Source organism: Parambassis ranga, chromosome 10 (genome assembly GCF_900634625.1).
Source record: "Parambassis ranga chromosome 10, fParRan2.1, whole genome shotgun sequence".
Lineage (NCBI taxonomy): Eukaryota > Metazoa > Chordata > Actinopteri > Ambassidae > Parambassis > Parambassis ranga.
This window is the reverse complement of record NC_041031.1, coordinates 8,880,882-8,894,255: the sequence shown is the minus strand read 5'-3', so window position 1 is coordinate 8,894,255 and position 13,374 is coordinate 8,880,882. Positions and strand designations below refer to the sequence as shown.

Below are 13,374 nucleotides of genomic sequence, written 5' to 3'. Positions count from 1 at the left end.
TTATGAAGGCAAATGCAAACACTTTCAAGAAATAAATTGGACAGCCGCAGCACAGTTATTCTTATTACGGCTAATTTGTAGTTTCTGTGTCCAGCGTTTGAGCACAGATAGTGGACATGCTTGTTTACATTCTTGTCCCATACTTTTTAAGACATTTTTAAATGGAATTTCTCCCCACCACTTTGACAGTGTCATGCTAATGAAAGCCAAAGATACAAAGGCAGTTACAGCGTCACAGTCCGCACAGTCTTAGTTCACATTTTAAGTTTCATGTCTGCACATCCAAGCTTCTCCAGACAGCCAGACTTGGACAGATAACAAAATTTGTGTGGACCTGCAGATAGATAGATCGACAACTATTACCGAGCAAAGTTTTTTTAAATCATTTGTTCCGGTGCCATTTTTTGCCAGTAGAGCTGATTGATTGTTGCTGAGTTCATGTGCTGTATTTTCCCCACACTGTATATGACCGAACATTCTCCAACACATACCCTTCTGACTCCTGATGTTTATGTATCTATGTTGGTTAGCACCGGATGTCTTGTCTCTGTCATATTTTAAAAGCCCTTTTACAAAGAGCTCATTTATCTGTTATCATGCTGCACCTCCACCTATCAACACAATAACAGCTCAACACAATGTTGACTTCATGCCCTGATATGAGCCGCCTCACGTTAAATGTTTCTCTGTGATCTCAAATTCCATTTGAGTCAGTATGGAAAAAGAAACAATGTTTGTAAAACCCCATGTAACACCTACTGTAGCCGGCGCCTATACCACAAATTATCTGGGGGCAAAGACCTGCATGACCACAAAACTATTAGGTATAGTTTCCAGTACATGTTGATTGTTTGCCACGTGCCTTATCATGTTGTTGTTGACATGGTTACCATGATCACCAGTATCAAACCCATTATTGTATCCAATCTAAAGAGCTCACCCCTGCAATTTGAAGTCTTAATTTGACATTGGAATGCAAGAAACCATGTCTGTTTGAGGAAGGCACTGACACATGAAGATGTTTATCAGGTGTTACATAATCTAATGATATGTTTACATCATGACCTCTACAACATTATTTCTAAACAAATATGATGCAGACTTTAAACAGAAATGGTCAAAATATAAAATTTTAGGCTGGACACTCTGGGTGTGAGGGCTCTGTTGTCTCTGGTTAGAAGTGGTGGGGTCAGGTTTCATCTGTATAGTAACAGGTTTCTATAGGAATTTCTCAGGATCTGTCCGACAAATAACATATTGTCTATTCACTTATTGTCCTGAATCTTGCACCAAGGGAGCTGACAATCTGTGGGAGATACCCAGCTCTGTGGTAATGTGTGTCAATATCATGTCATAGATCTGTCTGTGGTCTCCTGTGTGGTGACGAGTGGCCTTCCAGGAAAGCAGGTCATCTCCCGGGCTCTCTGCCAAGTTTGAATTCAGCACCCTGCGTTGCCGCCAGCACTTGTGTGTGAGTTTCTTGGGTGGAAAGCCCATGAGCTCAGGGTAGCAGATTACCAGACAAAGGTTTTTTATTGTTATTTTATTTTACTTCAAACATGAAGAGATACTTAATGTTGGTGGAGACATCACCACACTGTCTTGCTGGCAGTGGTATAAGTGTGTGCCCTTTATCGCTATCTGGACATTACTTCATGTTATCTGTGTTAGAGGAATGAGTTCCCTCTTACTAAAATGTCAACACAGTTCTTTAAACTGTCTATTTTTCCAGACTGGCAGCTAAACCTGTTCGATGCTGATTATAGATTTACTCCAGGCTGCTTTGTGCTTGTTTTTTTTTTGCCCTGCTTATAAACTGCGACATTTCACATGGGCCTCGAAACTGTCAGTGCAGCATGTTAACTTTGACCCAGTTAATCAATGATTATTAAACTTGATGAACTGTACAGAGTGCATGCGTGACTTCACCTTTGATTTGCTGCTCTTGTAATGATACGCACATTAGCTGAAGTCATCAGCATGTTGCTAAACTGAAGGAACTCCTTTAAATGCTTTGTTTCGACTATGACATTCCACAGACGTGGCAGTGAAGCAATGAGAAGGGCCCCTAAGTGAGAGGTGGAAACATAAATATTTCTGATCAAAACTTTGAGACGGATGTCTGCAGTGTCTAATAGTTTTATTATTAACATGTCTAATGCCCACAGTGTGTGAAGCGGGGGCCACCCTTGTTTGACTCACTGCTTTTACCTCATCCTGAAGGAATCCAGTGACCCATGCACACCACACCATACTGAACCTGTACATTGAACCAGACCAAAAGCTGATTCCCAGGAGATTCCCTCACGTTAATAATTGCCAGGCCTCTCAGCAGTTGGCGGCAGTCTATGTGTGGCTGTCTCATTTAAATGTGTAGTGCTTCAAGAAGTAAATAGCTGACATGGCATGGTATCAATAAGAATTTAGACATGTCATCAGCTCTGAGTGATTCAGGATGGAGGAAGCAAAGAGCTTGTTCCAGCCAATAACTCATGTCTCTCTTGTTCTCACCAGCCACTTAAACACAGATGCACTCAGGCTCTCTCTGCTCATTCCTTCCATTTCTCATTGATCTGCCATCCAGGTCCTGTGAGGAAGAAGAGGAGGAGTAGGAGGACGGGTAAAGTGATCAGGCTATGACATCATATTCTTCAGGGCTACCTCATTCTCGACAGTGGATAATGTGTGTGTGTGTTTATGTGTGTGCATGTGTATGTGTGTCTCAGTCTTGGAGACAAAGATAGACTCATACTTTAAATAACAATTTCCTCTCTAGACATGAGGGGTCCTGGGACACTACCAGGACTAGACTAGTCTAGACTAATGATTTCCACTATAAATGAAAACATCTCCTTTTTTTAGACTGTTGTAATGCTGCAGTTGTGGCTCATATAACATTAGTTTGGTCCATTTAGCACCGGGCTAAAATACAGCAGTTACTGTGCAGGTGAGTCATTTAAAGTTTTATCACTTCTGCCATATAATTACTATTATTGAGCTGAAGCAATCAGAGGAGATGACGTGAAATTTGCTCAGGTAGGCAAAGCACCTGGTGGAGACGGGGGTCTGTATGACACACAGTGGTACCGCGCAAGTAGAGGACTTGCGACACGCAGTCGTTGTTGTGCTGTCTGCTGCTAAGCAACAAAGGTGAATGCCAGAAGGCACGGTTTCATGTGTTCACTGGGTTCTCATTTTTCTTATCTTCCCCTCCTCCCCCTTTTGTTGCTTCACTCACTGTTGGTTGTCACAATCAGCACATGCACACACACTGCTGGTAACCCCGCCCACTTCCTTCAGGAAGATGACCTTTTATGGACATGACTCGAGAACACAGGTAAGGCACTCATAGTCATGTAGAGAAGTGTTTTTTGTAATGACATTTAATGTTTTATTTATTTATTAGTTGTGTCATTTTCTATTGTGATAATAAATAAATGTAAAGATATAAAACTAAATAAAATCGGGTATGTCTTTGCTATTGCTTTGCTGCATACAACTAGCTGCTTGTTTGGAATTTATATAAAAATAGTGACCACACACACACTCACTCACTCACTCATACACAGACTGACTCTCCTTTCTCCGAGGTGGTAACATCATTATTAGTTAGATAGTTCACTTCTACCAGCTATTGAATCTAATCTCTGGCCGCACATGCAGAAGGATGTTCTCTGGAAAATGTCAGGAAGCACATGGCACGTTTTATTCCAAAAGAACCTAACTTATCATCACTACCAACCCTGTCACTTATCAAGCAGCTCGACCCATGCCACCTACTCTTTTTTTACATTCCTGATACCAGACAATGCAGAGAAGACTTTTCCAGTGACCAATCGGCCCTCCGGTGGGTCCATATCAAACGTGGCTCCAGGGGGTCAAACTCACCCACACACTCCTGGGTGTGGTGAGGGTGATGGGCCTCCTGCACAGCGTGTGTCGACACACTGTGGGGTAGAAAAGTGGTCACAGAATCATAATAATAACACAATGGAAAGAGTGCAGAACCCAACTGATGATGTCATGGTGTCTGTTTTGTATGTATGTACAACATAAACACAGAGGATGTGTCTGACAGATGTTGATTATCAATGATTAATGATTAGTTAGGATGAGCTACAACATTCTAGTTATTGAACATTTCACAAAGTTATATTTCCACTAATATGCAATCTAAAAACCCACTATCATCAATTTGCAATGATGAGCTCTATGTGCAGAGGGAGGACATGGCTTTGAATCTGAGAGACAAACTGAATCTGTTGTCAGGGTTGTCTACACAAACATTGCAGTTTAATTCTGGATTTAATTCTGAGAGGTTTGGTAAGCTTCTTGGAACAGACCCAAGGTCTCTGGAAGTGTGTATGTGTATTTGTCGGTAAGTGATTTGGTAAAGGCGTGTCAGGAGGTTTACATAGATTAGTGTGTGTCCCTAAGGTGTGTCTAATCATTATCCAGGTTGTGACAATACAGGATCCTAGCCATAAAATGTTGGCATGGGTTCAGTTTTATTTTCTATGAATGATGATTTTAGCCTAAGATTATTGCGATTACACACAATTTCTAACCAATGGCAGCATTCTTATCATTTTTAAAGACATGCCAGGAATACACAGGTTCAGGGCTCCTTGTAGTAACACACACTGTCAGTTACATCAGTGTGTCTCTTCTCATTCTGTCCTTATATTAATACTGACAGACTGTGGATGTTCTCTCTCTGTTGAGAAAGTACACACTTTAAAAAGGAGGAAGAAGTGTAATACTGAGTCAGGCATGCACATTAACAAACACACCAAGGACTCTCAGTCCATAGCTTACTGGTGATTAATTTTACCACCATGCACATCAAAGACAGCAGACAGCCGTCTGCCCCTTTACCCTAACCAATAAGGTCCTGCTCACAAGTTTACAGGTTTACATGCGGAAACATTAAACTGTCTGGCTGTGCCTGGGTCTTCTCCTCTGTATCTCTCAGGATGGGACTTCCTGTGCTTCTCTGATGGTCTCTGGTACCCTCCTGTGGTGACAATATGCTTCTACAGGTTTACAGACTTCATAGGCATTCCTGCAGCATATTTGATAATGTCTTTGTTTTGCACAACTCACAGTAAGTTTAAGAACTTGTTTTGAGTAAATTCCACTTCCTGTGACCTCATGACACCACATTAAAAACAAACCCAAACACCGATGAATCATCAGCTGCTGACCAGCGCCCTCTGTAGGCAAAGGGCCTCCTTTCATCCTTTCAATCTCCCCACATTCATAATAGCCTTATAACCATATTTTGGCAATATTGGTAATGTTATTTCTAATAGATTAATTATTGAATATCATGTATCATGTATGTGTGTATAGTGTGTGATGTGCTAGCAGTGAGGAGTTGTGGCAGTGTTTGTGCGGTCTATACACACTGCTTCAATTCACAGTATTTTCTATTCCACTACTTTTTTATTTCAGTGCAAAAAGCATTAACATTTTAATATTTGATAATTTATTGCACTGCAACAACATTTTGTAAACCAATAATTTAACAGTAATTTGCACGATTAGATTAGCACCAAAGTTACAATACCAGCAAGAACACAAATAAAGAGCAATGCATATGTGACAATTTATTGTTTCATTGTGTTGCAAACATCATGTGCACAAACTCACTCATCACATACTGGTGAAAACAAAATAATAAAATAAATATGAGGTCATTTTAAACAGTTTTTTTTCAAGTTTTTTTTAGATTTAATTTGAGAAAGTACACACGTCATTGATTATGCTCAATTGATGTTCTTACCCTTTATAAAAAACATCAGGTAATAATCTTTGGAACACCTCATAGAAAAAGTCAGACTCACTTGTATTTGCAAAACTATTAAAACAAGAATCATAAATATAGATTTGTTTTCAAAGCAGCTCAGCAGAGAATATAGCAGCAAATAATTGCAGTCTTCAGTTGCAATGTGAAAACTCAAATAACATTACAGGCTAACATTAGACACCCCTTTATACACTGTGTATTTTAAACCCAACAGGCTCCAGGACGGCGGTCGCTACCCTCTATTTCAGGACCTTTTCCCCCCTGTTGGGGGTAAGTTGGGGGGATGTTTGTGGTAATAGTCTGGTGGGGTGGTATTGGGGCTTGCATTCATCCCTGTGGGGACGTAATACATGCTCTCCAGGTAACTGTGGTCCAGTGGTGGATGGTTCTGGGGCTCTGGCTTAGACCCCTGACCAGAAGGATTCCTGTAGCTGACCACAGGCCCACTTGGGTGCATCGCTGCTGCAGCAGAGGTCTCAGGATATCGGGGTGGCTGGGGCTGAGCCTGGGGGTGGGCTTGGTGAGGAGGAGGAGGAGGAGCTCCGTAGGGCATGTACTGTGGAGCAGGGGCATACATGTTGGGGTTGTGGAGAGGTGGGTAGGGGGCAGCTGAAGGAGGATACAGGCCTGAGTGTGACATTGCTTGCTGAGGGATGAGAACTTCCACATACTGACCAGTCTCTGGGTCAAACAACATTTTCCTCAGTGGCTGTACAGGCACCTCGATATAAAAATACTTTCCTGTTTCAGGATCCAGGAGCACTCTGCGAGGTGTCTGTCCATAGCTACTCTCTGAGTACAAACTAGAGCTGTCACCCCCATATTCAGAGCCATAGGACGGCCCCATGCTCTGTGGGCCACACAGGTACTGAGGGTCCATGGGAGGAAGGCCAGGCGAGTGGCTGTGTCCAGGATCACTGTATGGAGCTGGTGCCATACCTGGTGCCTGCTGATGGGGAGACCTGTGGATGGGAGGCCGTCGAGAGTCAATGTGCTGCGTTGGCGGCAATGGGCGGTCAGCAGGGCAGCCCTGCATGAGGGAGTGGTGGGGAGGGCAGGGAGCAGGCTGGTGGAGAGACTGGTACATAGTCGGAGGCTGGTTTGGACCATGAGGACTTGATTTGGGGGAGCTGGGGAGGTAGCTCATCGGCTGAGGATCAGGTCTGCACTGGTGTGGACGCAGAGGGGGCTGAGTCACTGGATAAGGTAGTGCCTGGCCTGGAGAGTGTGAAGGGGCTGGTGGGGTGAGATTATGGGGGCTCCGGTGATGGTGAGGTGGTGTGAGACCGGGATGAGAGGGGCAGCCAGCTGTGCAGGAGCAGGGAGGAGGACGGGAGGAGGGCTGATAGCGATTTGACCTTAAATCTGGGAGCGCGAGTGGACTGAAGCTCTCTCTTTCATCGTAGCTTGGAGGATCATCTGAGGCATAAAAACGCAGGTCTTCTGCTCTTCGGGAGCGTTCGCTGGAGAGAGATCTGCGACACGGCTGCTGAGTGTATCTTGGTACTTGTGTTGTGGAAACAGCAGCTGGTTGTTTTGTATTGTTTGAGGCTGTTTGCATAGCTTGTTCATGAGGGTATGCTGCACTGGGACATGGCAGTTGGCTGTTGGGATCCACAACAGCTTGCCGGCCTGGCTGGCTGGCTCCAGCTGGGGCAGCTCCAGGGATTTGGTTTGGTACTGGGCCAAGACCTGGACCTGAAGCTGAGGTTACACATGAAGCTGTGGCTGATGTTGGAACTGTAGCTAAGGTTATAGGTTTTTGTGTGTATCTGCTGCTCTGAGGAGACGCAGTCGGCGGCTGCTGCTGCTGCTGTCCTCTGTCATTGGCTGTTTCTGTGTCTGCTGGTGCTGTTGACTGGTTTGACAGGGCGGAGATGGCGGTAGCTGTTGTTTTGTTAGCTGGAGGCTTGAGACTGGACACTGCAGACACAGCTAGTTTTCTTGAATAATTTGACGTTGAAGTGGAATCACTGGAAATTTTTCTGTAGATTGTCGGTGAGCTCACTACAATAGTTTGAGATCTCTCCTCACCCTGTGCCTTCATAGTTGACATTGTTGATGGTCTCTGTGCTTCGTTTGTTCCTAAATCTGATGGTTTGAATTTGCAGCTCGGTTTGGGAGGCACTGCTGGCTTTTGACAGTTTTTAGCTATAGATTTAACTTCAATGGTTTGAGGCCTGTTGCTTCCTGCAGAGTTTGTGGGCATCTCTTGCTTAGGTGGTTCTTTCGACAGCGACTTCACCTCAATTGGCTGTGGTTTAAATCTCCGTATTGCAGGGGACCTTGGAGGAAAAGTTGGATCTAGTCTTTTCACTGCTTCAAAGTCTCCTAGGTCTTTTTGTTTGGCAGGAAGTGGTGTTTGCTCCTGTGTATTCCTCAGCACAGAAAAACCTTTCTGTTTTTCTGTGTCTTTTCCTGTAATGCTGACTCCCTCATCTTCTCTGGTCTTCATCAGGGCTTCTGTTGCTGGTGAGGTGCCGCAAGTGGAGGATGAGGAGGAGAATGTCCTCTCTCTTTGAGACTCAGTCCAGCCTCCCTCTGAATGAGGTATCGTCTGCAGAGGAATCTCCAGACTGTTCACATGTTTACGGGGTGCTCCTTTACTTCCAGCTGCATTCGGGTCACCCACCACTGCTCCAATGTCAGCTTGGTAGCCTTTCTCCTTTAATATCATAGAAACTGAGTGGCCACCGGGGGCACTGCCCTGTGCAAGGGGCCCAGGTGAAGGTGAAGTAGCAGGAGCTTGGATTGGGCTGGGAATCTCTTCTCGTGCTGGGGATGCAGCAGATGTCTTTGTCTTACTTGGTGCTTCTCTTATTAATACCACAGCAGTGGACACCTCTCGTTCCTTACTTGGCATTTTAGGGAGGCTTCCCAGCACAGGAGGTTTCCTGTCTGTTCTAACCACCACAGGTTTCTCATTATCTGGAACTTTGTGCATTTCTCTCTCTTGTATTTCTGTTGTTTCATGTTCACATTTAGCAGCATCCCCAGTCATGTGATGCACCTTCAATGCATGTGATTCCTCATTTATCTCTGTGAGGGGCTTTGAAGAAGCCTGAGGTTTGTCACCTGGGTATTCAGATTCTTTCTTGACACACGTGATTTTATTTTTGTCTTCTTTCCAGCACACAGCCTTGTATTCTATTTGCATTGGTTGTAAAGCTGTTGGGCACTTTCCTTTATTTGGAAGAGGAGGAGTTAACATCTTTGAATCTTTTACTTCCTCTGTCTGTTCCTCTTTCCAGAACTCCTCTTCTCTTTCCTCCCTCTTTATCTCCTGTTGTACATCGATCTCCTCCCCTGCTATGATTTCTTCTGTCCCTCTGTCCTCATTCATGTTTACAGCAGTAGCTGCCTTAAAAGACAGGTTGTATGTATTTTTTACGAGCCGCCTCACATCTCTGACTTTGTGAATTGGGCCCTTAACTTTGTTATTCTCACTTTCTTCTGCCTCCTTTTTTGTTTCTGCACTTATCTCCATCCTTTCCTCCCTTTCTCTGTCAGTCACATCAGGGGAAGAGGCAGGTTTGTTTTCTGCTTCAGGCGTGAGACAAACATTTAAGGAGGCTTTCTTCTTCTCCACAGCTTTCATTGTAGCGTCTTGTGTTGTTGACATGCTGGGGCCCTTGTCACCCTGTTGCAGTTGTTTATGGTCCTCTGTGTTTTCACATTCCTGGTCTCTGTTTGTCATCCCAGTCTGCATGCTGCTGGATCCAGTGGCAGAAGGAGCCACTGGGTTTTTGGCAGTGGCATTCGCTGAGTCACCTTCCTCCCTTTCGTATTTTTTGCTGTCATCTGCTTGTTCAGTTCTTTGCTGTTTACTGTCAAATGGCACCTTCAGTTCTGATCTCATTTCAGATCTTAATGGGGTTGCATTCCTGCTTTGGGAATCAGCCTCCTCACTGTCAGTCTGTGAGAAGTTAACACTTCTGCTGCTGCTGGAGGAGCTTGGCCTGTTAGTGGATCTCACTCCAAAGCTTTTGGGTGGTTTGCTTTCCTCCTTTGTGCATGGCTCCCCTCTCACAGGAAGACCCTCAGATGACAAACTGTGATCTGACTGAAGACTGGAACTTAGATTATGTGCATCAGGTTTTTCACTCTCTGTTGGTGGGCTGTTCTCCACAAACGTAGGGCTCAGATCCTCACCATCAGGTTGTTTGTCCACACTTTGCATCTTCTTAGACAACACACTTTTAATGAGGCAAGTAGCCATCTTGGTTTTAGTGCATGTTTCATCCATAGAGGCAGATTTCTGGAGTTTGGATTTTCTTTCATTTTGTTGATTGGGCTCTGGGCTGCACTCAGTAGGGTAGCATTCTTGTATTGCTGCTGGTGTGCTGTGTTGTCTCATGAGCGTCGCCCTGGTGTGAGTCTCTTGAGAGGGACTTTCCACCATCACTGGAAGCCCAGGGCTGCTATTTTCACTGCTCTCATCCTGCTTCCCTTCTGTGTTATTCTTTCTCTTTAGCTGTATTTGTCTCTTCGGCACCCCTCTTCTCACCCTCCTGCACTCCTCTTTCTCTACAGCCACATCTACACATTCAAAGCTGCCCAACTCATAACACCTAGCTGTATCAAGGCCATCTGGATAGCATGCAGGAGGTTGCTGGAAGGAAAGCTCATCATGGTCCAGCTTTGGAGCAGACCCTCTGAAGTCAGCATAGGCCGGCCAGGCAGCGTTGACTCCAGCTGGGCTATCTTGGGTAGATGGTTGAGAAATGTTTGTAGATGAACGGTGGCTGGAGTTGTACATGTCGAGGTAGTCTACCTCAGGGCTTGACAAGCTGCGGAAAGCCAAGTCTGTGAACCATTTCACCTCATTGTCTGCCTCATCCAGTTCACTCCCCATGCTGGAGCTGGAACTCTGACAGGGCCTGTTTACAACCACACATCCAGGAGCAGTGATCTTGTTCTGGGATGCCCTGTGCTGGAGCCGTCGACTGGCACTAACACCCCTGGTGTCTTGTTGAGAGGCGAGTCTAGGTTGTTGCTGTAGCTGTCTTGGGGCAAGCAGGCTCTCTGAATAGGAATGCACTGTTGGCAGTCCCTGACGGGTCTCTCTGCTTGTGGGAGCTGCACTGCGACTCACAGGTCCTTTTCTATTCCTGGCACTGAATGACAGCTCAACCTGTTCCCCTCTGTAACTGGCGTCCCCCTGCCACCCCTCCCCTTTTTCTGAAACCCGCTCCTCCCTCTTTCTCCCTCTTCCAATCTCTCTGTCCCTTTGCCTCTCTCTATCTACCTCTCTCTGCTGCTCCAGCAGCATTTCACTCTCCATCTCCAATTGCCTTCCTTGTCTGACCCAGTGGGCCTGGCTATTACTGTCAGCAGCATAGGGGCTTTCCCTGTTTGCCACCGCTTTCTGTAAATTACCACTTGGTGGAGATGTTACAACCTGAGAGGGGCTGCGGCTTCTGTTCTGCCACTGTCTGTATGGCTTTTCTGGGGCTATGATGTGGACAGGTGTAAACCTGGTGAGTGGTGGAGATGGTGTCCGCCTTCTGCTTACATGACGAGACATGTCTTCAGTGGACCGCTCTCTGTTTTCACGTCTAACTTTGGGTGTCAGCTGTTTTCTTAAGCTTGCGGGTGTAAAGGTTGATTTTAATAAGTTACTGTTCTCAGAAGTCAGCGAGTAATTAGTGAATTCAGATTGGTGGTTTTCTAGTCTTTGCACAGGTGAGTTGGATATGGCTCTATGAACAGGGGAAATGTTTGGACTCTTGTCCTTGGAGACAATAAGATTAGGGGATGGAGATTTGATTTCAGTGTCTTCTCTCTGAAAAAATAGGGGGCAAACCTCTTGCCTTTCTTCAGAGGAGGAAGCTACACTTGATCTATCCTGAAAGGTTTCTTGCTTGCTTGGGGGTCTCTCTTTCTCTGTGCTTTGTTTCGGCAAGCTGTCTTCCTTTGTAAAAGCAGGTGAAGTAGACACAGATGAACAAACAATCTCCACTGGTGAACAGCTTTTGATTTCAGCTGACCTGTCTGTCCTATCTAATTGAAATGAAGGAGACACACTATCGTTTCCCAAAACCGTGGGCAATTGTGTTTCTGTAATATCAAGTGAAGAGGAATTCCTTTCAACCTCAGGTGTTTTCCTTACAGGAGAAGCAGGTTGTGGGTTCTGAGGGATGTACTCTGGGGAGACGGATGCAGGTGAACGCTGATATCTCTGCCCAGGAAATAAAGCAGCAGGTGATGGATCTCTGCTTGAGTAATGTGAGGATGGACTCTGATGCCTGTCAGGTGAAGGGGTTTGATATCTTGGTTTAGGGGATGGGGTGTGAGGATTTGGCTGAGGGGAAGGGGTTTGGTACCTGTGCTGATATATTTCAGACTGTTGGACAGAGCTTGAGAAGCCTAATGTGTGAGGTGAGTCTTTCGGCGTACCTCTGCTCTCCGTACTGTTGCGGCTTGCAGTAAGACTCCTTGGTTCAGAGGACATATGTGTCCCGTCTGGCTCCAGAGTAGAGAGATGAGCGAGTTCAGGAAACAGGGGTGAATCCCTGTCCTCAGGCTGAACAACAGAGTAAGAAATCCCTGTGATATGAGGAGAGGACGTGGGGCTTCGTGATAAAGCAGAGGGAGGCTCTAGAAGAGGAGAGGCTGAAGGTGTCTCTAAATTAGATGACTGCTCGTTACTCCTAACTTCTGGTGAGGATCTTGTAATCCTGATTTCAGGTGAGGGAGTTGTATGTCTGTGCTCTGTGGGAGAGCAGCTGTCCCTTATTCCAGGTGATGGAGATAAACTATAACTCACCACAGGTGAGGACACCTGCGTCCTGATTTGACAAAATGTTGAATTGTGTCTGACTTCAGATGATGGGTCAGGAGAGGGAGTTCTTGTCTCAGATTTGGCTGAAGAGGCAGCACTGAGCAGGCCAGGTGAGGGAGCTGTGCTTTTTAATTCAGGCTCCACAGGCTCAGGGGATCTTGCTATTGAACTGACAGGTGAGGGAGGTGTGTATCGGGGGACAGGTGAAGAAACAGTGCTGTCTAGTCCAGCCTCTAACCTTGTACCTTGGGTCTCAGGAGTAGTTGTGGTGTCTCTTTCTCCAGGAGAGGGATCTGAAACCAGCTCAGGTGTGTGGGTGTAATCTTTTAGTTCAGGTGTGGAGTCTCTGCTAAACAAATCAGGTAGAGACACCCTCCCTCTAGGTTCAGTGAAAGGGGATGATGTGTGAGTGTTGCGTGATGAGCTACTAGGCTCAGGAGAGACCAGTGTTTCTCTGGACTGAGATAATAACTCTGCACTACAGGGTGACGGTCCAGGGGATGAAATGACGGTTGCAGATTCGGATTCTGTAAAATCCTGGGAAACGTCTTTCAATGTGAGCTCAGGTGATGGACTGATGATCTGATTTACGTGTCTGGTTTTGGACTCAGGTGAGTCCCTTGTTACTCTGTACTCAGGTGGAACTGATTCAGAGGAGGATGAGATGACACAGTGTCTTGGCTCAGTGGAGGGACTTACAGACTGATGTGAGGGGCTGTTAGGTCTATCTTTGAATGACGGACTTTGTTCAGCTTCTGAAGGTGCCTGTTTTGCATCA

The 13,374-nt window shown here is 45.5% G+C and overlaps 1 protein-coding gene across 1 annotated transcript; it reads right to left on the bottom strand.

Moving 5' to 3' along the window:
- Positions 1-5,834: 5,834 nt before the first annotated feature.
- On the bottom strand, positions 5,835-11,339 carry LOC114443022 (uncharacterized). Its single transcript, XM_028416929.1, has one exon. It carries the CDS (start codon positions 11,337-11,339, stop codon positions 6,057-6,059), a length of 5,283 nt encoding a protein of 1,760 aa, XP_028272730.1. The 3' UTR covers positions 5,835-6,056.
- Between the last annotated feature and the right edge of the window lie 2,035 nt (positions 11,340-13,374).

Excerpts from the sequence above, each read along its gene's own strand:
- LOC114443022 (XM_028416929.1), bottom strand. The coding sequence starts at position 11,339 with ATGTCTCGTCATGTAAGCAGAAGGCGGACACCATCTCCACCACTCACC.